The sequence below is a fragment of the Chiloscyllium punctatum genome, chromosome 42 (assembly GCF_047496795.1).
Source record: "Chiloscyllium punctatum isolate Juve2018m chromosome 42, sChiPun1.3, whole genome shotgun sequence".
Lineage (NCBI taxonomy): Eukaryota > Metazoa > Chordata > Chondrichthyes > Orectolobiformes > Hemiscylliidae > Chiloscyllium > Chiloscyllium punctatum.
Window position 1 is genome coordinate 23,294,815 of NC_092780.1, and position 23,555 is coordinate 23,318,369.

The 23,555-nt window shown below is 41.7% G+C and overlaps 1 protein-coding gene across 1 annotated transcript in view; it reads right to left on the reverse strand.

Moving 5' to 3' along the window:
• The window catches only part of LOC140465579 (beta-1,4 N-acetylgalactosaminyltransferase 2-like), a 100,168-nt gene that overhangs the window by 15,565 nt on the left and 61,048 nt on the right, over positions 1-23,555 (reverse strand). Inside the window, exons 4-6 of the mRNA XM_072561121.1 lie at positions 10,777-10,883; positions 10,648-10,685; positions 1,232-1,412 (exon numbers count right to left, since the gene is read on the reverse strand). Of these exons, the coding sequence (XP_072417222.1) occupies positions 1,232-1,412; positions 10,648-10,685; positions 10,777-10,883 (326 nt within the window). The remainder of the gene's footprint in view (positions 1-1,231; positions 1,413-10,647; positions 10,686-10,776; positions 10,884-23,555) is intronic.

Genomic DNA, 23,555 nt, shown 5'->3' on the forward strand with positions numbered 1-23,555 from the left:
TAAGTATACTCCTACAGCCTTTACGCTCTTCTAAGGGTTCACTTGATCTATCATGTCTACACCTGACATATGCTTCCTTCTTTTTCTTAACCAAACCCTCAATTTCTTTAGTCATCCAGCATTCCCTATACCTACCAGCCTTTCCTTTCACCCTAACAGGAATATACTGTCTCTGGACTCTTGTTAGCTCATTTCTGAAGGCTTCCCATTTTCCAGCTATCCCTTTATCCACGAACATCTGCCCCCAATCCACTTTTGAAAGTTTTTGCCTAATACCGTCAAAATGAGTCTTCCTCCAATTTAGAACTTCAACTTTTAGACCTGGTCTATCCTTTTCCATCACTATTTTAAAACTAATCAAACTAAAGTGCTCCCCCACTGACACCCCAGTCACCTGCCCTGCCTTATTTCCCAAGAGTAGGTCATGTTTTACGACTTCTCAGTGTGGGTTTTGTGTTTTGTTTTGGGACATAATTACGTATTTATGGCCTGAACATTTGAAGGTGCCCCATAAATAAGATTAAAATTGGAGTTGTGCGGGAGGTGAAAATTTGAAGCGTGTATGGAATCTGGACTATTGCAGGGCAGGTGGAGGTTAGAGAGGTAGGCTTGAAGCTGAACAGAGATTTGCAAACAAGGAGCAACATTTTAAAAATCAAGGAACAGACGGACTGAAAGCCAACGCAGGTCAATGATGATCAAAGAAGGGTAAATTGGATATGGCAAAACTTGGGATTCTGGGAGAAGAAGTTTGGATCAACTCAATTTTATAAGGATGGAAGATGGAAGTCTGATGTGAGGCACTTTGGAGTTGGTAAATCTAGAGGTAAATAAAGTCCATTGATAAGCTGTCATGAGCCAGTCAGCTAAGGCAGTGACAGGGATGAACAATGCAGCTTTTATTAAAGTAGATGTCTTGATGACTGGGGAGATCTGCATTCAGAACTTTGGCCAGTGCTAACTAGAAGATGAAGCTTCTGATTTACAAAGGGCAATCATTTTGTTAGTGAAAATTTCTCTTAGCATAGTGAAGCAATAATAACTGAAAATCCATCGGGGGCTGAATGGCCTGTACTGCGCAGTAATGAAAATGAAGTTTGTTTTTCATGCATACGTCAGATAGGAAGTTTCGGAAAAATTTGTCAATTATGGAGTTGATTTCACCTTCATATTAAATGGAAAGGAATTTTGAGACTATATTAACAAATAAAACATTAAGTGCTGTACTTACCTATATCAACTGTATTGATGTGGTATTTTGTGCTTGTGTAAGTAATATATTTAAGCACAGCATTAATGAATTCCAAGTTTGGGCTTTTTAATATTAACTCTTTTTCACCTAATCTTTTCAACACACCATTGGGGACCTCAGCAATTGTGTTAAATATTCCTTGTGTAGCTGTTAGTTTCACCTAAATAACAAGAAAATAGATAATTAAGCTCACACAAATGCATAAAATGTGGTGTAGAGTTTGCGAGACATATCTGTAGAATGCTACAGATGCTTGTGCAACTGAGCATCTGGAAAAGATAGTGATACTTAAACTCTTTTGAGTGAATGATCACACTATTTATTATTTGAATAGAGTGTAAGTGAATGTCAATTATGGCTAAGTTGGTAGTACACTTGCTTCTGATTTGCCTGCTTCAGATTCATACTCCACTTCTGGTCTTGAGTGCAACAAGTAATCCTGACACTCTGATAAAATACTGGGGGATTGCTGCATTGTTGGAATGTTGTCTTTTGATATTAGGCATTCAGCTAAGGTATCATCAACTTACTTGAAGAGATATAAAATAATGAAGAACAGGTGTGTCATCTGTGATACTCTGATTAACATTTACCCCTAAACCTACATCACAAAAACTGATGATCTGATCATCATTTGTCTAGAGTTTGGCTGGAATGGTTCCTACATTGCAACATTGAATGCACTTGCATACATCTGTAAAATACGTAAGGTGTCTGGTGATCTTGAAAAATGCCACATCTTAAGTCTTTTCATTTTAAATCTTTGAATGATTTTGCAGAGGTGCTGTTGAGCTGCAATGTGTTGTCTTGTATCTATAAGACAATAACATGTAAGATCATTAGAAGTTGGGAGATCTCCTCTGACATGCAATGCTATAATTGCTGATCTGATAATCCTCAACTCAAATTTCCTGCCTTTTACCATAACCCATGATTTCCTTATTAATTAAAAATTTATCTATATCAGCCTTGAACATACTTAACAACCCAGGATCTATAGGCCCTCTGTTGGAAGAACTCCACAAATTCCCTACTCTCTGAAAGGAGAAATTTCTAGTCATCTCTGTCCTATCTGGGAAATTCCTTACTCTGAGATTATGCTTTCTGACTCTAGAAGCTCCTAGACAATGGGAAAGAGCTTCTCAACATCTACCCTGTCAAGCTCCCAAAGAATATTATATGTTTAGTGAAGTTACCTCTCATTCTTCTACATTTCAGTGAACACAGGCCCAACTTATTAAACTTATTAAGGGGAATGAAGTTGTTCACAGCATTTCAGCTGTGGTCTAACCAGTGCCTTGTATAGTTTTAGCAAGATTTCCCTATTTTTATACTGCTAGCCCTTTGAAATAAAGGCCAACATTCCATTTGCCTTCCCTATTTCTTGCTAAAGTTGATAGTAGATACTTTTTGTGAAATTTAAGTATTACACCCAAGTCACTCTGTGCTGCAGCTGTCTGCAGTCTTTTTCCATATACATAATATTCAGTTCCTCTATTGTTCCTGCCAAAATACATGTTCTCAGTTTATCCTTCTTTAGGTTTTCTCCTATTCACTCAACCTATTTATGTCCCCCTCTACTCTCTGTTATTCTCACACTTGCCCCCCCCCCCCACCAAACTTTGTGCCTTCCGTAAATTTGGCTATAGCATATTCATTTACTTTATCCAAGTCATTAATGTATCTTCTAAATAATTTTGACACCAGTACTGATCTCTGTGGCACTTCACAAGTTCAAGGTTGCCATCCTGTTTTCTGTTAATTAGCCAATCTTCTATCCATGCTAATACCACCGAAAACACCAAGAGCTTTCAGATTAAGTACTTTCAGTATACTGTACCTAATCAAATGTCTTTTAGAAGTCCAAAGATATTACATCTCCTGGTTTGTCTTTAGCTATCCTGCTTGTTACATCCACAAATAATTTGAACAAATTTGTCAAGCACTATTTCCCCTTCATGAAGTCTTGCAGACTGTGCTTGGTTGTATTATGTATTTCAAATGCTCCATTATAATCTGTGCAATAGACTCTAACATTTTCACAACAACAGATGTCAAGTTAACTGACCTATACTTACCTTATTTTTGTCTCTTTCCCTTCTTGAATAAATGGGAAAGTTTACAATCCGTGAGGACTTTTCCAGAATCTATGTACTCTTTGAAGATTACTACCAATGAATCCAATATCTCTGTAGCTCCAGCCTTTAATATGCTAGAATCCAACACATCAGATCTTGGGTCTTAGCAGCTTTTAGCTCCATTGACTTCCCTCTTATTTTTTTTCTCTAGTCTTACATAATGTATTTCTTGATCTTCCTTTTGCCCATTAATTACTTATTATTTCATAAATGTTACTATGTTTTCTGCAATGAAGATTGTTGAAAAATATTTATTCATCACCTCTGCCATTTCCTGGTTCCCCATGATTATTTTCCCAGTCTCATTGTCGAAGTGGTCTTTATTCTCATTCGCTCTCTTTTCTTTCTTAGATATTTAAAGAAACTCTTGCTGTCTTGATATTATTTGTTAGTTTTCCCTCATAGTTTATTTCCTACCTCTTTATTATTGTTTGTTTTGAAAGTTTCCCAATCCTCTGTTTTCCACACACCTTTGCCACATTGTATGCTTTTTCTTTCAATTTGATGCTATTGTGATTGATTACCCCCTTCTTACTATGTTACTATGTTACTTTCTCAGTGGGATATGTCTTTGCATTAAATGACAAAGCATCCCAATTGTGTCATGGTTGAACTATGACAGAGGAATATAAAAAGACTACAATTGAACAGCAGTATTAATCAATGCAAGGAGTTGCCTTTCTATGACAGAAGGTAATCCAAGCAGAATAAAACTGGCTTTTTTCTCCTAACTTCCGTGCATCCAATTGATTCCCTGCTTGGAATCAGTCTGAGGTTTATAAAATCATGAGGAGCATGGATAGGATAAATAGACAAGGTCTTTTCCCTGGACTGGGAGAGTCCAGAACCAGAGGGCATTGGTTTAGGATGAAAGGGGAAAGAGTTAGAAGGGACCTAAGAGGCAACTTGTTCACACAGAGAGTGGTGCGTGTATAGAATGAGCTGCCAGAGGAAGTGGTGGAGGCTGGTGCAATTGCAACATTTAAAAAGGCATCTGGATGGGTATATGAATGGAAAGGGCTTAGAGGGATATGGGCCAAGTGCTGGCAAATGGGATTAATTCGGTTTAGGATATCTGTCAGCATGGACGCATTGGACCGAAGGTTCTGTTTCCATGCTGTACTTCTCTATGACTCTATGAGAAGATTGGCTTCCTTTTAAATGAACAGCCATTCAGAGCATTTAAAATCATTTTAAACAAACTGTAAACTGCTTTTCATCGCTGGATAAATATCCAATCCCTTGGATACAAGAGTTTTGCACAAAGCTGGCTGGGTTCTATCCTTCATGAAGGTGGACATGATCCATGTATAGTTGCAATTGCAGTTAGGTGAGGATTTCCAGAAGTAGCCTACTATTAATACCCATAAGGGTTTGTACCAATATATGAGACTCCCATTTAGGGCATCATCAGCCTGTTCAAATTTTTAGCAGACATTGGAGAACATTTTGTAAGACCTACCTCAGGTCACCATTTACCTAGATGACTTTCTAATGCCAGATAAAATTAATAAGGAACACTTAGAGAGCATGGGTATGGTCTTAAGCATTTCTCCAAGGCAGACATACACCTAAAAAGGGAAGAATGTATGCTTCAAGTCCCCCAAGTGACCTACTTGGACTGCAGAGTCAACAAATTAGAAGAGAAAGGGAGGGTGATCAAAAATGCCCAGCTCCCACATCTGTCCTAGAGCTTAGATAAACTATTATAGAAAGTTCAAACATCACCTGGTCTCCATTCTGGCAGCTTTGTGTCAACTCTTTAAAAAAACGGTCAGCGTTGGAAGTGGTCGCAAAGGCAAGCCATAGTTTTCAATGAAATAAAGAAACAGCTATCATTGTCTGAAGTGTTAGGATATTATGATCCCAAGAAAGACCTGGTATTGACATGTGATGCCTCTCCATATAGCATCGATGTGGTATGAGCTCATAAGTGACCCAATGGAGAGGAATGCCCAATGGCATATGCACCCAAGACTTAGCTAATGTGCTGTGTAAATGCACCAGTTAGAGAAGGAAGAATTGATGGTCAAATTCGGAGTCAGGAAGTTCCACCAATACCTTGATGGATGAAAATTTGTGATAGTCACACACCACAAACTCATATTTGGTCTGCTTAAAGAAGGCAAGGCAGTGCCGCTTATAGCTTTAGGCCACATTCATTGGTGCGCTCCAATACTAAGTGTTTATAATTACAAGTCAGAACACTGTCCAGGAGACTGAGTAGCAGATACATCACGGTGATACACTTAATGGAAGCTTCTGTCATGATATTAAATTTTCCAGACATGCTCCCAGTCACAGCTGACAATGTCAGACTTTGGATGTAGGGCCATGTAGTCATTTCAAAACTGAAATAGCTGGTGGGGAGATGGGGGAACCAAAGGGTCATCAGAACCAGAACTGAAGATTTTTTGGACCTGGAGAGACCAGATCACCATTGAGGATGGTGTATTGTTACTGGAAGCAAGCGTGATTGTCTCAAGCAAAGGCCACTGACAGATACTGGATGGACTCCATCAGGATCATCCAGGAACCTCCAAAATGAAGATGTTGGTGAGAAGTTATATCTTGTGGCCAGGATTGAATGCGTACGTAACCACTTTGTTTTGGGGCAGTGCCCAGACAACCAACAAGGACAAACGTTATTGCCAGCAGCTCCCCCACATCCTTAGGAATGGTCAGGTAAACTGTGGACTTGGTTGCTAGTCAACAATGCAGGTCCTTCCATGGGTTCAATGGTCTTGGTCATGGTAGATGCCCACTCAAAGTGGCTGGACATGCACAGAGTTCATTCATCAAACATGAGGACGATGAACGAAAAACTGTATGCATCTTTTTCAACAAATGGACTACCGGATATGTTGGTCACAGATAATAGTCTATTGTCTACCAACAGGAAGTCTGAACATTTCCTAAAGTCGAACAGGATCCAACCAGTAAGGACAGCTCCATATCACCCATCATCCACTGGTCTGGCCAAAAGAGTAATCCAAATTCTGAAGGCAGGCTTAAGGAAACAGCTTATAGCTCACTGAATACCAAACTGTCCCAGTTCCTATTTGGTTATAAGATCACCCCATCTGAGGGATATCTCCATCTGACTTGCTAATGGGGAGATGACTCTGCATCAGGTTAATTCTGATCTTTCTGGACATGCAGGGAGGGAGGGAAGGATGAAATGGCTTCAGGAATGCCAATCCAGACATAAGTGAGAGAGACGGTTTGTTACGGGGGGCAATGTTTGGTGCAAGAATCGTGAAAAAGGCCCCAGACAGGTAAGAGGCATGGTTGACGGGAGGTCAGAATCAGTGACATAGATGGGTCGGGTAGGTGTGATGGTCATGGACAAACATGCGGGCCATATGAATTTGCAAACATTGCAGGAGCAAAACAAGCCCTAGTCTTCGGAACAGTTGGAAAAGCTGCTGGAACCTATGGGTTCACCCATTCCATCAAGCATTGATGAGTTCTCTGAATCAGAGGTGGACACGATGGATGTAACAGCCTCGACAGCTTTGTCGCCGGAAGGTGAGAGTGAAATTCTGCCTAGATGCTCCTGGTGGAAGAGGTGAGCTCCCTTCCATTACTTCCTGCCCAGTCATGATGGGTCGAAGGAACCTGCCCTGGTGCTGAAACATCCCAGGAGGCTCTCCAAGATAAAGCACTGGTCAATGCCCTTGGACTCAGAGGGGGAGGGATGTAATAATTGTTACAAGCTCTGCCAGGTGGACATCATAGAATATGAGTCCCCTGATTTGGGCTCTTAATCTGATCCATTAAGAGAGCCCTGGCTGAGAGATAAAAACAGGAGTGTCAGAGATACTGCCACTTTGGTAGCTGACTCTGAAGAGGCAGTACTAAAGTCAAGGATGGTTCATGTGTAAATAAAGTGTAACTTGATGATGGGATACCAGCCTCTTGTGGAGTTATTTCGATATGATTTGGTTTTCGTCTTCCTTTGTCAAATGTGACAATTTGACACCAAATCATGGAGAGGAGGCACCCAGAATTGAAGGAGGAGTGAGAAAGAGAGGGAGGGAGAGATATAAAAAGTGAGAGAGGGGGATAGAAAGAGAGAAAGAGTGGGATAGAAAGAGAGAGAGGGAGAGGGAGAGGGATAGAAAGAGAGAGAGAGAGATAGAAAGAGAGAGATAGAAAGAGAGAGAGATAGAAAGAGAGAGAGAGATAGAAAGAGAGAGAGAGATAGAGAGAGAGATAGAAAGAGAGATAGAAAGAGAGATAGAAAGAGAGAGAGAGAGATAGAAAGAGAGAGAGAGATGGGGGGGATAGAAAGAGAGAGAGAGGTGGATAGAAAGAGAGAGAGAGGGGAGATAGAGAGAGAGAGAGAGAGAGAGGGGATAGAAAGAGAGAGAGAGAGAGGGCATAGAAAGAGAGAGAGGGGGATAGAGAGAGAGAGAGGGATAGAGAGGGGGGGATAGAAAGAGAGAGAGAGGGGGTAGAAAGAGAGAGAGAGAGAGGGATAGAAAGAGAGAGAGAGAGCACAAAGAAACAGGAAGACACAAAAGTAATATAAAATTATCATATGGGAATTGAATCTGGGCCTCTAGGCCTCAATGTAGGGACACTTTGATTCATTTCAAAGTAATAGCACAGTGGCACAGTGGCTAGCAGTGCTACCTCACAGCGCCAGAGACCCGAGTTCAATTCCAGCCTCAGGCAACTGTCTGTGTGGAGTTTGCACATTCTCCCCTTGTCTGCGTGGGTTTCCTCCGAGTGCTCCGGTTTCCTCCCACATTCCAAAGATGCACAGGTTAGGTGAATTGGCCGTGCTAAATTCCCCGTAGTGTTAGGTAAGGGGTAAATGTAGGGGTATGGGTGGGTTGTGCTTCGGCAGGTCAGTGTGGACTTGTTGGGCTGAAGGGCCTGTTTCCACACTGTAAGTAATCTAATTTAATAGTCAGATTTAACTGAGGATAATCAATACATGTACACCAAAATCTGATAAAGGAACGGCAAAGGAAAAAAGCATTGAGTCTTTGCTGTTGATACTGTTAATTGTGGTTTGAGAGTGTAATTTCCTAAATAAATACTTTGAGTTGATATTCATCAAAGAGATGGAATTAGTGGAGGATGGTGTCAGGGAAGGGAGTGTTGAGTTTCTAAGCCAAGTTGCTACAAAGAAGGAAGAGGTGTTGTGCACCTTGAAAAGTATTAAGATAGATAGGTCCCCAGGTCCCGATGGGATCAATCCTAGAATATTGAGGGAGGCAAGAAAACAAATTGCTGGAGCATTGGCAGAATCTTTGTATCTTCTTTGGCCACAGGTGAGGTCCCAGAGGACTGGAGAATAGCCAATGTTATCCCATTGTTTAAGAATGGTAGCAGGGAAATTGCAGGCCTGTAAGTGTCACATCTGGGATGGGGAAATCATTTGAAAAGATTTTCAGGGACAAGATCTATAAATATTTTGAAGCAAATGGACTTATTAGTGGTAGAAACCATGGTTTTGTGCAGGGGAGGTTGTGCCTCACTAATTTGATCGAGTCTTTTGAGGAAGTGACAAAGAAAATTTATGAGGGAAAAGTGGTTGATATTGTCTACATAGATTTCAGTAAAGCTTTTGACAATATTCTCATGGCAGACTGGTACAAAAGTGACATGGTATCAGGAGTGACCTGGCAAGATGGATGCTGAATTGGCTTCATCACAGGAGACAGAGGGTAGCGGTGGAAGGATGCCTTTTGGATTAGAGGACTATGTCTAGTGGTGTTCCACAGGGATCAGTGCTGGGACCTCTGCTGTTCATGATTGACATAAATTATTTGGAAGAAAACATAGCTAGTCTAATTAGTAAGTTTGCAAATGGTGCAAAGAATGGTGGAGTTGAGGATGGTGAGGAGGATTGTCAGAGGGTACAACAGGATAGAGATTAATTGGAGGCTTGGGCAGAAAAATGGCGATGGAGTCTAATCCGGATAAATGCGAGGTGATGCATTTTGGAAGGTCAACCCCAGGTGGAAATTAGATAGTGAATGGCAGAACCCTTAGGAATATTGATATGCAGAGGGATCTGGGTGAGAGGTCTACAGATCACTGAAGGTGGCAGTGCAGGTAGACATGGTAGTGAAAAAAGGCCTGTGGCGTGCTTGCCTTCATTGGAAGGGAACATTGAGTATAAAGGATAGACAAGTTATGCTGCAGCTTTGTAGAACTTTAATTAGGCAATGCTTAGAAAACAGTGTACAGTTCTCGTCACCACACTACCAGAAGGATGTGGATACTTTGGACACAGTACAGATAAGATTTACTATGGTGATGCCTGGTAAGGGGGATTTTAGCCATGCAGAAAGGTTGGCCATACTAGGTTTATTTTCACTGGAATGCAGGAGTTTGAGGGGTGACCTGATAGAAGTTTATAACATCATGAATGCCATGGAGAGAGTACAATGTATGAGGCTTTTTCCCAGAGTGGAGGTGTCAGTTTCCAGGGTACACAGTTTCAGGTTGCAAGAGAGGAAGTTTCAAAGAGATGTGCGAGGCAATTTTTCACACAAAGGGTAGTGGGCGACTGGACTGTGCTGCCAGAGGAGGTGGTGACAGCAAATAGATGACAAATACATGAATAAGGAGGGAATAGCAGGATATGGATCCTGTAAGTGAAGACAATTTTAGTATGGAAAGGCAAAATGTGTTGGCACAGGCTTGGACAGATGAAAAGCTTACTTCTGTGCTGTATTGTTCTTTGCTCTTTGTTCTCTTAGTTCTACAATTTGCATGTGCAATATGTTGTTTTCTTGCTGGCATTTTTAGTTGAATACAAATCAAGCTTTGTAAGGTGGTTAGGCAAATTATTTTCAACTCATCAGGAAACGATACAAAAGTGAATAGTGTTGAAATAATACTGAATATTTTTACATTTTTATCATGACATTTGCATCCATACTTCACTCTTATTTATTTGATTAATCCAAATATTGGATAATTCTGTTCTTGATGTGAAAGTGAGTTTAATTAAGAGGAATAGAATCTAATCTCATCTAAAAGGCAGTGTCTCTGACTCTCTCAGTAATACACTGTAGTTTTAGCCTTAATTACATGCCCAGACAAGGGCCTACCATCTTCTGATTCTGAAGTAAGAACACCTCAACTGAGCCTCATCAGTCCATGTTGGACTTCCAGACACAGACGAGCAGTTTGAATATGGTGCAGGAAGCCTATCAGTACCAATGGAATTATTGCCAGGCATAGTTTCATATCAAAAAAAAACTTGAAAGAAACAAGAGAAAAACCTACCGTATAGTTCTGTCTACCAAATGTAAACACACCCAAACCTAAAAGAAGAGATTGTATTTTATACAAAATGGGAAAGTAAAAAAAGAATAACATTCATTGCTTTCATGAAACTTAAGTTGATATTCTCACCTGGAATGACAATGGATTGCAGTGGCATTACTTCAACTCCATGGATAGGATAGCTTAGTGGGGAATTGGGTTTGGCTGTGATTATCTTCTTCAAAGGTGACTCGATCCTGTGTAAAAATAGCTAATTATATACCACGTAGATATTTGTAATCAACCTGTTCAGATTGATAATGACATACCTCTGAATCACCACGTATACACTTATTTAATTTAACCAATTTTTCCTAATCAGTCTGTTCAGAGGTTTTATTACCATCTCTGGAGAAGGTGGGACTTGGACCTACGTTGCCTGGTACAGGGGTAGGGAGACTACCACTGTGCCACAAGGAGCCCCCTTACGTACCACTTTTTCCTGAGACTCTTAGTCCATGGGTAGGAACACTACCACTGCACCATTAGAAGACTCCTGGGTCCCTTTTTTTCTCAAATCACCGGTATCATATATATTTTTCATCTTTTGTAGGGCTGAAAAATGCCCTTTATTATATATTTTTCCCAGTCACCTGTGCTAATATATATACATATATATTATAAGCATGTAAGTTAGCTGGCTGAACTGAAAGTTTGTTTTCAGACGTTTTGTCACCATACTAGGCAACATCATCAGTGAGAGTCTCTGGTGAAGTGCTGGTGGGATGTCCCACCTCTTTATTTCTAGGTTTTGGTTTCTTAAGGTGGGTGCTGTCATTTCCAGTTCTTTTTTTCAAGGGCTAGTTGATGTGTTTATTGATGGAATTCTGCTTAGAATGCCATGCCTCTAAGAATTCTCATGGTGTCTTTGTTTGGCCTGTCCTAGGATGTGTGTGTTGTCCCAGTCAAAGAGGTGTCCTTCTTTGTCTGTACGTATGGAAACTAGTAATATTGGGTCATGTCCTTTGGTGGCCAATTGGTGTTTATGTATCCTGATGGCAAGTTCCCGCTTGTTTGTCCAATGTAGTTTTTTTTATAGTTCTTGCATAGTATTTTGTTAATAATGCAAATTTTGCTGGTATCAGTTAATGGATCCTTAGGTTCATTAGTTGCTGTTTAAGTGTGTCGGCAGGTTTGTGGGCTACCATGATGCCAAGGGGTCTGATTAGTCTGGAAGTTATTTATCGTATACCTTTGATGTAAGGTAATGTGGCTATGGTTTTTGGTTGTGTGTATTTGCTTGTTTAGGTTTGTTTCTGAGGAATCGGTGAATTCTGTTTACTGGGCACGCGTTTTTCTTGAAAATATTGCAGAGAGATTTTTCTTCTGCTGTTGTAGTTCTTGGGTGCCGGAGTGTGATGTAGCTCATTGAAATAATGCCTTGATGCAGCTCTGTTTGTGGATGTTGGGATGATTGCTTCTGAAGTTAAGTATTTGGTTTGTGTGTGTTGTTTTTCTGTAGACGCTGGTTTGAAGCTCCCCGTTAACTGTATGTTCAACTGTCATGTCTAGGAATGGGAGCCTGTTGTCATTATCCTCCTCTTTTGTGAGCTAACTTACATATTTATCATCAACCTGAGCTACAAATCTTCTCAAAAATTGCTAATATATGTATTATATATAGAACATAGAACAATACAGCGCAGAACAGGCCCTTCAGCCCTCGATGTTGCGCCTACCAGTGAACTATTCTCAGCTCGACCCCACCCTACATTAACCCCTCCCATCATCCATGTGCTTATCCAAGGATTGTTTAAATCTCCCTAATGTGACTGAGTTAACTACATTGGCAGGCAGGGCATTCCTGCCTCTGACATCTGTCTTAAATCTGTCACTCCTCAACTTGTAGTTATGTCCCCTCGTACAAGCTGACGTCATCATCCTGGGAAAAGACTTTCACTGTCTACCTTATCTAACCCTCTGATCATCTTGTATGTCTCTATCAAATCCCCTCTTAGACTTCTTCTTTCCAATGAGAACAGACCCAAGTCTCTCAGTCTTTCCTCATAAGACCTTCCCTCCAGACCAGGCAATATCTTGGTAACTCTCTTCTGCACCTTTTCCAATGCTTCCACATCCTTCCCGAAATATGGTGACCAGAACTGTACACAATATTCCAAGTGTGGCCGCACTAGCATTTTGTATAGTTGCAGCATGATATTGTATGCCTTCTCAATAGCACGATCAACCTGGGTGGCAACTTTCAGGGATCTATGTACATGGACTCCAAGATCGCTCTGCACATCCACACTACCAAGACTCTTTCTATTGACCTAGTACTCTGTCTTCCTGTTATTCTTCCCAATGAGAATCACCTCACATTTAGCTGCATTGAACTCCATTTGCCACCTCTCAGCCCAATTCTGCAGTTTATCCAGTTTCCCTGCAACCTGTAACATTCTTCCAAACTGTCCACTACTGCACTGACTTTAGTGTCATCTGCAAATTTACTAATCCATCCATCTATGCCTGCGTCTAAGGCATTTCTAAAAATGACAAACAGCAGTAGTCCCAAAAAGATCCTTGTGGCACATCACTAGTAACTGGACTCCAGACTGAATATTTTCTATCAACCACCACTCGCTGCCTTATTTCAGAAAGCCAGTTTCTAATCCAAACTGCTAAATCTCCCTCAGTCCCATGCCTCTGCATTTTCTCCAACAGCCTACCACGTGGAACCTTATCAAAGGCTTTACTGTAGTCCATGTATGCCACGTCAACTGCCCTGCCCTCATCCACATGCTTGGTTACCTTCTCAAAAAACTCATTGAGGTTTGTGAGGCATGACCTGCCCTTGACGAAACCATGTGGGCTATCTGAAATCAAATTTTTGCTTGCTAGATGATCATAAATCTTATGTCTTATCGTCCTTTCCATAACCTCTCCTAAAACAGAAGTATGGCTCACTGGTCTATAATTACCTGGGTCATCTCTACTGCCCTCATTGAACAAGGGCACAGCATTTGCAATCCACTAGTCCTCTGGTACTAAATCTGTAGACAATGATGACTCAAATATCAAAGCCAAAGGCTCTGCTATCTCCTCCCTAGCTTCTCAGAGAATCCGCGGATGAATCCCATCTGGCCCAAGGGACTTGTCTAGTTTCACTCCTTCTAGAATTGGTAACACCTGTTCGTAACTAATATTGATCCTTTCTAGTCTAATATCTCATACCTCATTCTTCTCCTCGACAATATTCTCCTTTTCCTGAGTGAAAAGCAATGATAAATGTTTGTTTAGCACCTCTCTGATGTCCACAGGGTCTACATTTTCTTCCCACTTCTGTCTTTGAGTGGCCCTATTCCTACCATAGTCATCCTTTTATTCCTCATACACCTATAGAAAGGTTAGGGTGTAGATTTGCTCGCTGAGCTGTAGGTTTGATATCCAGACATTTCATTATCTGGCTAGGTAACATCATCAGTGGCAACCTCCAAGTGAAGCGAAGCTGTTGTCTCCTGGATGGGGTTCTTGGGGTTTGTGGTGATGTCATTTACTGTTCTTTTTCTGAGGGGTTGATAGATGGCATCTAGATCTATATGTTTGTTTATGGCATTGTAGTTGGAGTGCCAGGCCTCTAGGAACTCTCTGGCATGTCTTTGCCTAGCCTGTCCCAGGATAGATGTGTTGTTCCAGTCGAAATGGTTTTATCATCGGTGTGTAGGGCTATGAGGGAGAGAGGGTCGTGTCTTTTTGTGGCTAGATAGTGTTCATGCATCCTGGTGGCTAACTTTCTTCCTGTTTGTGCTACGTAGTGTTTGTGGCAGTCCTTGCATGGAATTTTGTAGATGACGTTGGTTTTGTCCATGGGTTGTACTAGGTCTTTTAAGTTTGTTAGCTTTTGTTTGAGAGTGCTACTAGGATTCCGAGGGGTCTCAGTAGTCATTTCTGGCTGTCATTTCTGAAACTTCTTTGATATATGGTAAGGTGGTTAGGGTTTCTGGCTGTGTTTGGTCTGCTTGTCGTGGTTTGTTCTTGAGGAATCTGCGCACTGTGTTTTTTGAGTATCCGTTCTTCTTGAATATGTCATATAGGTGGTTCTCCTCTGTTTTTCGAAGTTTGTCTGTGCTGCAGTGTGTGGTGGCTCATTGGAATAGTGTTCTGATACAGCTTCGTTTGCGTGTGTTGGGATGGTTGCTGGTGTAGTTGAGTATTTGGTCAGTGTTTGTCGGTTTTCTGTATATGCAGGTTTGTAGTTCTCCGGTGTCCTTTCTTTCTACTGTGACGTCCAGGAATGCGAGTTTGTTGTCAGTTTCTTCCTCCTAGGTGAACTTTATGCCTGTGAGGGTGTTGTTGATGATGTTAAATGTCTCTTCTATCTTGTTTCGTTTTGTGATGACAAAGGTGTCATCTACGTAGCGAACCCAGATTTTTGGTTTGATGATTGGTAAGGCTGTTTGTTCTAGCCTTTGCATTACCGCTTCTGCTATGAATCCTGATAGCAGAGACCATTCCCACCATTTCGACTGGGACAACACATCTATCCTGGGACAGGCTAAGCAAAGACATGCCAGAGAATTCCTAGAGGCCTGGCACTCCAACTACAATGCCATAAACAAACACATAGATCTAGATGCCATCTATCAACCCCTCAGAAAACGAACAGTAAATTACATCACCACAAACCCCAGGAACCCCATCCAGGAGAAAGATATAAATAGAAAGCAGGAGACAACAGCTTCGCTTCACTTGGAGGTTGCCACTGATGATGTTACCTAGCCAGGTAATAAAATGTCTGGATATCAAACCTACAGCTCAGCGAGCAAACCTACACCCTAAACCTCAACCTGAGCTACAAACCTTCACAAACCTTGCGAAAACCTATAGAAAGCTTTAGGGTTCTCCTTTATTCTATTTGCTAAAGGCTGCTTTTGTCCTCTCTTTGCTCTTCTTAACTGTCTCTTTAAATCCTACCTAGCTGATCTGTAACTCACCATCACATCATCTGCACCATCTTGCCTCATCAACACAAGCCTCCTTCTGCTTAACAAGAGTTGCAATTTCTGTTGTAAACCACAGTTCCCTTACCTTATCACTTCCTCCCTGCCTGACAGGGGCATACCTATCAAGGACATGCAATATCTGTTCCTTAAACCAGCTCCACATTTCCATTGTCTGCATCCCCTGCATTTTGCTACCCCATTCTATGCATCCTAATTCTTGCCTAATTGCATTATAATTGCCCTTGCCCCTTCGATAACTCTTGACCTGTGGCATGTACCTATCCCTTTCCATCGCTAAACTAAACGTAACTGAATTATGGTCACTCCCTCTAAAGTGCTCACCTACAACTAAATCAAACGCCTGGCCTGGTTCATTACCAAGCACCAGATCCAGTGTGGTCTCCCCTCTTGTTGACCCTTCGACATACTGTGTCAGGAAACCCTCCTGCACACATTGGACAAAAACTGATCCATCCAACGTACTAGAGTTATAGCATTTTCAGTCAATGTTGGGGAAGTTATGGTCCCCCATAATGACCACCCTGTTCCTTTCACTCCTACCCAGAATAATATTGCCAATCCTCCCTTCCACCTCCCTGGAACTCTGCGGAGGCCTTTAAAAAAACTCCAAGCAGTGTGACCTCTCCTCTCCTGTTTCTAACCTCAGCCCACACTACCTCAGTGGACGAGTCCTCATCAAAAGTTCTTTCAGCCACCGTTATACTGTCCTTGACTAACAAGGCCACACCTCCCCCTCTTTTACCACCTTGTCTGTTCTTAATGAAAGATCTAAGCCCTGGAATCTGCAGCATCCATTTCCCACCCTGCTCTATCCATCTTTATATATGTAGTGAGATAGAACTGCGTCTGCATATTTTAATGTATAGTGATACAGTATCTGCTTCATTATGTTTTTATTTGAAAAGACACCTTTATGCAAGAATTTTGTTCTCTATTTTCCACCAGCGGGAGAACACCCATGAGGCCAACTGAACATTAACAAGCAAATCCTGTGCAGGGCAATGCCATCCTCAAAAGGAGAGGAGGGTCAGGGATAGATGGAGGGGACTAAATCAAAATGGAGTTGGAAGTGGAAATAAAGCTTTCTATTCTCTCTTGGCCCACGCATAGGGACACTACCAATGCACCACAAGAGGGCCCCTTATATACCACTTAGTGAGTATACTCTGCTTCATTTAATCTGCAACAAACCTGAATCAAATTTCTGCTGATTAATCGGAATCTCCATCTAAAATTGGATTAAGTTTCAAATGTTGTTACAAAACATCATCCAAGCTGCAGAAATGTTTTCCAGTATACTTTCTTTTGTACTCACATTCAAATCTAGCCCTGTTTCTCAGGATGATTTGAATCTACAATTTGAAATTAGAATCTAGAAATCAGGGGGGTCACTGTTTCAAACTAAGGAGCCACCCATTTAAGATAAAGTTAAGGGTAGAATTGTTCTCACAAAATTCACGAGACTTTGGCATTCAAAGCAGAGTCCTTCCGTATTTATAAGGCAGAGATAGGTAGATTCTTGCTTAGCAAGTAATTAATGGTTAGCTGGAATGTGTGGGAAAATGGAGTACTCAAATCAGCTGCGATTTTATTGAATGATATAGCAGTCCGAAAGGTCTGAGTAGTTCCCTCCTGCCCCTAATCCATCTACTCATATATATACATGCTTTATTTTCATAATGATCCCTTGCAAAATATACTTTGGTTCAGTTTGCTCCTGGCTAGCAGCTCCTTAGAGAGAGTCATAGAGTCATAGAGATGTACAGCATGGAAACAGACCCTACGGTCCAACCCTTCCATGCTGACCAAATATCCCAACCCAATGCCAGCACCTGGCCCTTATCACTCCAAACCCTTCCTATTCATATACACTCTATACTTGGCCAGTCCTTGCCATCCTTTACTTTTCACTCCCAATCTTCAACTGTTTAAAATCTTCAATCCTAATATTGGGTTAAATTTCATCCTGGTTACGAATTTACTTAGTGTTTAACATAGAACATGGAATACAGGACAATACAACACCCTTTGGCTCACATGTCTGTGCTGACTATGACGCCATTCTAAACTAATCCCATCTGCCTACACATGGTCCATATCCCTCTATTCCCATCTGCTTATCTGTCTATCTAAATACCCCCTAAATGTCGCTATGGTGTCTGATTTTGCTGCCTCCCCTGGCAGCACGGTCCAGGTACCTACCACCCTCTCCATTAAAACCGAACACATCTCTTTTTAAAGTTTTCCCTTTTCACCTTCAATCTTTTTGGTATTAGACATTTCTAACCTGGGCAGAAGACTCTGACTATCCAACAAATGCTTCCTGTTTGGACCAGTTTAATGGCCCCAATCAGGGACTTCACATTCAATGAGGTCCATCTGGCTGACCTCATTCCGATCACGACACATTTGGTGCTGGCCTTGGCTGGAGCCAGGAAACAATCAGGCAAGGGCATGCCAAATGACGGTGACTACAGTTTCTTTATGGTCTCAGCTACCAACTATGTAGGATGATGCACTACTACACAGTGTCCACCAGCAGAAAGACAAGTGGGCTACAGTGCAGTTCCCAGTACATCATTCCTCATATATAGCGTGCCCTGGCATGAAGGAACATGGTTTGGGAAGAGGAAGGAAAAATACAAGACACATTAATACAAGTAGCCAATTGTGTACCATTTCACTGGTTCATGTGATATGGTTGTTACTGTTAGGGGTCAGCATTTATTGCTCATCTGAACTGCCCTGGAGGCGGTGGTGGTGAGTTGACTTCTTGAACCACCGCAGTGTTTAGAGTGTGGATACATTCATAAAAGCGTGGCATGGTGGCATGATGGCTCAGTGGTTAGCAACAGGGTCCCGGGTTCGAATCCAACCTCAGGTGACTGTCTGTGTGGAGTTTGCACATTCTCCCCTTGTCTGCATGGGTTTCCTCCGGGTGCTCCGGTTTCCTCCCACAATCCAAAGATATGCAGGTCAGGTGAATTGGCCATGCTAAATTGTCAATTAGGTGCAGTCAGAGGGAAAAGGGGTTTGGGTGGGTTACTCTTCGGAGGGTTGGTGTGGACCTGTTGGGCCGAAGGGCCTGTTTCCACACTGCATGGAATCTAATCTAATCTAAACCATAAGTCTTCAGAGTAGAATTATGTCATTTGGCCCATTGAATCTGCTCCAGCATTCAATCCAGGCTGACATGTTTCTCATAGAATCTCTATGGTGCAGAAAGAGGCCATTTGGCTCATCGAGTCTGCACTAACCCACCAAACAGCATTCCATTCAGATCCAGCCATCCTCATGACCCCATGACCCTGCATTTTACCATAGCTAAGCCACCTAAGCTCACCATCCCTAGGCACTTTGGGGCAATTTGGCATAGCCAATCCACCTAACCTGCACATCTTGAGGCTGCTGGAAGAAACCTAACCGTCAAATCTTTGGACTCAACTCCATTCTGCTGCTAACAACCCAGTAATCATTGATCCACACAATGTTGTCAGGGAGGGAGCTCCAGGATGTTAACACTGTAACAGTAATGGAATGGAAATATATATTTTCAAGTCCAGAAGGCAAGTGGCTTGGAGGGCAACTTGCAGGTGGTGATGTTCCAATGTATTGGCAGCTCTCGGCTTTCTAGTTGGAAATGGTCACAGCTTTAGAAGGTGTTGTTTAAGGAGCCTACTTGCGTTATTGTGGTGCATTATGTAAATGGTATACATTGCTGCCACTGAGCATTGGCAATGGAGAGAGTGAATGCTGAAAGTGGTAGATAGGGTGCCAATTAAGGGCTGCTGTCTTGGATCCACAAAAAGAAGGAAAATTTAACTTGATTCAAAAGTTAAAAGTAGAAAACAAAATAAAAATAAGAAGAAGGATGAGGTTAGTGATGCAAGAGGGAATGGACAGGCTGGGAGCCCAAGCACCTCCTATCCCACCACCTTCACCAGTTTGCAAATAAAAATATTACTATTGTTTCTCCACACCGTAACCTGCTATTTGTTTCCCTTGTTGACTGTAAAGATCTCTCCTTGACCTTGGTTTTCAAATTTCTTGACATTACAGTCAAAAGACAACACTTCTCCATTGATTTTTGCAGTAACACCTACTTCCCGAGACCAAACTCTGGCAGTCAGTCTCTCAAGTTTTATCGTAATTTTGACTTTCCTTTTTACTCCCAGCAGTTATCTCTCTCCTTTCATCATATGTCCATTAATTTTTCCAGGCAACCCCATCTTTCTCTCTTGCTAAGTTTCCTACCCAATGCTTATCTTATTGGGGCTAATCTTTCCAATTGCCTTTCTCAACTCTCCTAAAGCTGACTGATAACTCATGTGATCGTAAATTCTAACCTTCTCTGAAGAGTAACCCACCAGACCCATTCCCCTATTCTATATATTTTCCCCTGGCTAATGCACCTAACCTACACATCCATGTGACAATTTAGCATGGCCAATTGACCTAACCTGCACATCTTTGGGCTGTGCGAGGAAACCAGAGCACTTGGAGGCAACCCACGCAGACAAAGTAAATTCCACAGACAGTCACCAGAGGCTGGAATCAAACCCAGATCTCTGGCGCTGTGAGGCAGCAGTGCTAGCCACTGAGCCACCATGCCACTCATTTTTTTTTAAAGCACGTAATGACTCCCCTATCCTTAGTAAAAGATGTTGGCTATTCACACTATCCCTGATTCTATAAACCTCTATAAAATCACCCCTCAGCCTCCGATGCTCCAGGGAAAAAGCTCCAGCCTATTGAGCCTCTCCCTGTAGTTCAAACCCTAGAATCCCGGCAACATCCTTACAAATCTTTTCTGAACTCTATAGCAAGGAGACGAGAATTGAATGCAGTATTCTAAAAGTGACCTAACCAATAACCTGTACAGCTGCAACATGACATCCCAACTTCTATACTCAATGCACTGACCAATAAAGGCAAGTATACCAAATGCCTTCCACACCACCATGTCTATCCGTGACTCCACTTTCAAGGAACTATGCATCTACACCCCAATGTCTCTTTGTTTGGCAACAGCCTACGATTAACTGTATAAGTCCTGTTCTGATTTGCCTTCTCAAAATGCAACACCTTACATTCATCTAAATTAAACTCCATCTGCCACTCCTATTAGCCGATCTGATTAAGGTCCCATTGTAATCTGAGGTAACCTTCTTCACTGTCCACGACACCACCGATTTTGGAGTCATCTGCAAAACTTACTAAATATGCCTCCTATGTTCACATCCAATTCATTTATATAAATGATGACAAACAATGGACCCAGCATCGATCCTTGTGACACACCACTGGTCACAGGCCTCCAGTCTGAGTAGCAACCCACCACCACCCTCTGTCTCCTACCTTCAAACCACTGGCTAACTCCCCATCTTACTAATCAGTCTACCACACAGAACTTTTTCAAACACCTTACTGAAGTCCATATAGACAATGTTTACCGTTCTGCCTTCATCAATCTTCTTTATCACTTCATCCAAGACCTTTTAACGAAGTTATTGAGACATGATTTTTCAAGAGACATGATTTGTCATGCAAAAAGCCTTGTTGATTCTCCTTAATCAGTCCTTGCCTTTCCATTTAAATCCTGTCCCTCAGAATCCCCTCCAATAAATTTCCCACCACCAATGTCCAGATTAGCAGTCTATAATTACCTGGCTTTTCCTTATCACCTTTCTTAAATACTGGCACCACATTTACTAAACTTCAGTCTTCTGGTACCTCACCTGTGGCTATTGATAATACAAATATCTCAGTAAGGGGCCCGGCAATCTGTTCCCTAGTTTCCCATACCATTTTGGAATGCACTTGATCAGCTCCCAAAGATTTATCTAACTTTATGCATTTTAAGTCATCCAGCTCCTCCTCATCTGTAATATGTCTACTCTTCAAGATATCACTATTTATTTCCATAAGTTTTCCATGCTTCCATCTTCTCCATAATAAATATTGATACGAAATATGCATTTAATATCTCATCCATTTCCTGTGGTTCCACATATAGATGGCCTTGTTCATTGTTAAGGGGCACTTTTCTCTCCCCAGTTAGTCTTTTGCCCTCACTGTATTTGTTTAATCGCATTGGATTCTCCTTAGTCCTATTTGCCCAAAATATCTCATGTCCCCTTTTGTGCCCTCCTGATTTTTTAAGTTTACTTTTACTACCTCTATGCTCCTCTTAGGATTCATTCAATTTCAACTGTCTATACCTGCCATATGCCTCCTTCTTTTTCTTGACCAGTGCCTCAATTCTCTAGTCATACAGCATTCCCTGCACCTACCAGCCATGCCCTTTGCACTTACAGGAACACACAGTTTTGTTATCTGATGTTTAAAGGCCTCCCACCTTCCAGCCATCCCTTTATCTGTGAACATCCACCCCCAATCAACTTTTGAATGTTCTTGCCAAATACAATCAAAATTGGCCTTACTCCAACTTAGAACTTCAACTTATATATCAGGTCTACCCTTTACCATACATATTTTAATACCGGTAGAATTATGATCACTGCTCCCAAAGTAGTCCACCAATGACACCTCAGTCACTTGCCCTGCTTACTTCCCAAGAGAAGGTCAAGTAGGTACATCTACATACTGAGTAAGAAATTTTCTTCTACACACTTAACAAATTCCTCCATCCAAATCCTTAACACAATGGTTGTCCCAATCAATGTTTGGAAAGTTAAAATCTCCTAACATTACAATTCTTAGAGGTCTCTGAAATCTCCTTACATATTTGCTTCTCAATTTCCCGCTGACTATTGGGCAGCCTATAGTACAATCCCAATAAGGTGATCACCCTTTCTTATTTCTCATTTCCACCATATAAGTTCACTGGATGTTTTCCCAGGAATATCCTCCCTAAGTAGAGCTGTAATATTATCCTGAACAAAAAACATCACTCCCCCTTCTTTCTTGCACATCTTTCTATGCTTCCTACAGTATCTCTAACCTGAAACATTAAGCTGCCAGTCCTGCCCCTCCCTGAGCCCTGTTATTCTAATAGCTTTTCCCCATTTTCCCAACCATTCCCTAAGTTCATCTGCCTTACCTGTCAAGCCAATTGTATTGAAATAAATGCAATCTGTTTTATGAGCCTTACCTTGTTCTCAGCCTTGCTCTTCCCTGCCTTGACTATTTAACTTGCTCCTCTTCTCTACTGTACCAGCCTCAGATGTATCCCTTTTCTCACCATCTCTTTGGATCCCCCCACCCTCCTTATTAGTTTAAAGCCTCCAGAGTAGCACTAACAAAACTCCCTGCCAGGATATTGGTTCTCTTCCAATTCAACAGCAACCCGCCCGTCTTACACAAGTTGACTTTACCCAGAAGGGATCCCAGTGAATCCTTGTCCCCTGCACCAGCTCCTCAATCACACATTCATCTATCCTATCCTCCAATTTCTACTCTCTCTAGACATGGCACCGGGAGTGATCCAGATATTACTCCCCTAAAGGGCCTTTTTTTTAACCTCCTGCCTAATTTCTTATCTTCTCTCTGTCGAACCTCATCCTTTCTCTTCCTATATCATTGGCACCAATGTGCACAATGACTTTCTCCTGGTCACTCTCCCCTTTGAGAATATTCTGCACCCTCTCCATGTCTCGTTACTGGCTACAGAAACATCTGTCCATGTCCTTAATTAGAGAGTCCCCTATCACACTTGATCGCTTGGAACCTGACATCTCCCTCATCACAGTAAAACTAGTCTTGGCACCACACACCTAGTTGTCAGTGCTATATTCCACTGAAAGGTCATCACCCCTGACATTATTCAAAACAGTATACATATTTGAGATGGGAATAGCTACAGGAGACTACAGTTCTATCTGCCTACTTCTGCCATCTTTCCTAATTATAACCACCTACCTCTGACTGTGGTTTTTCTAAATT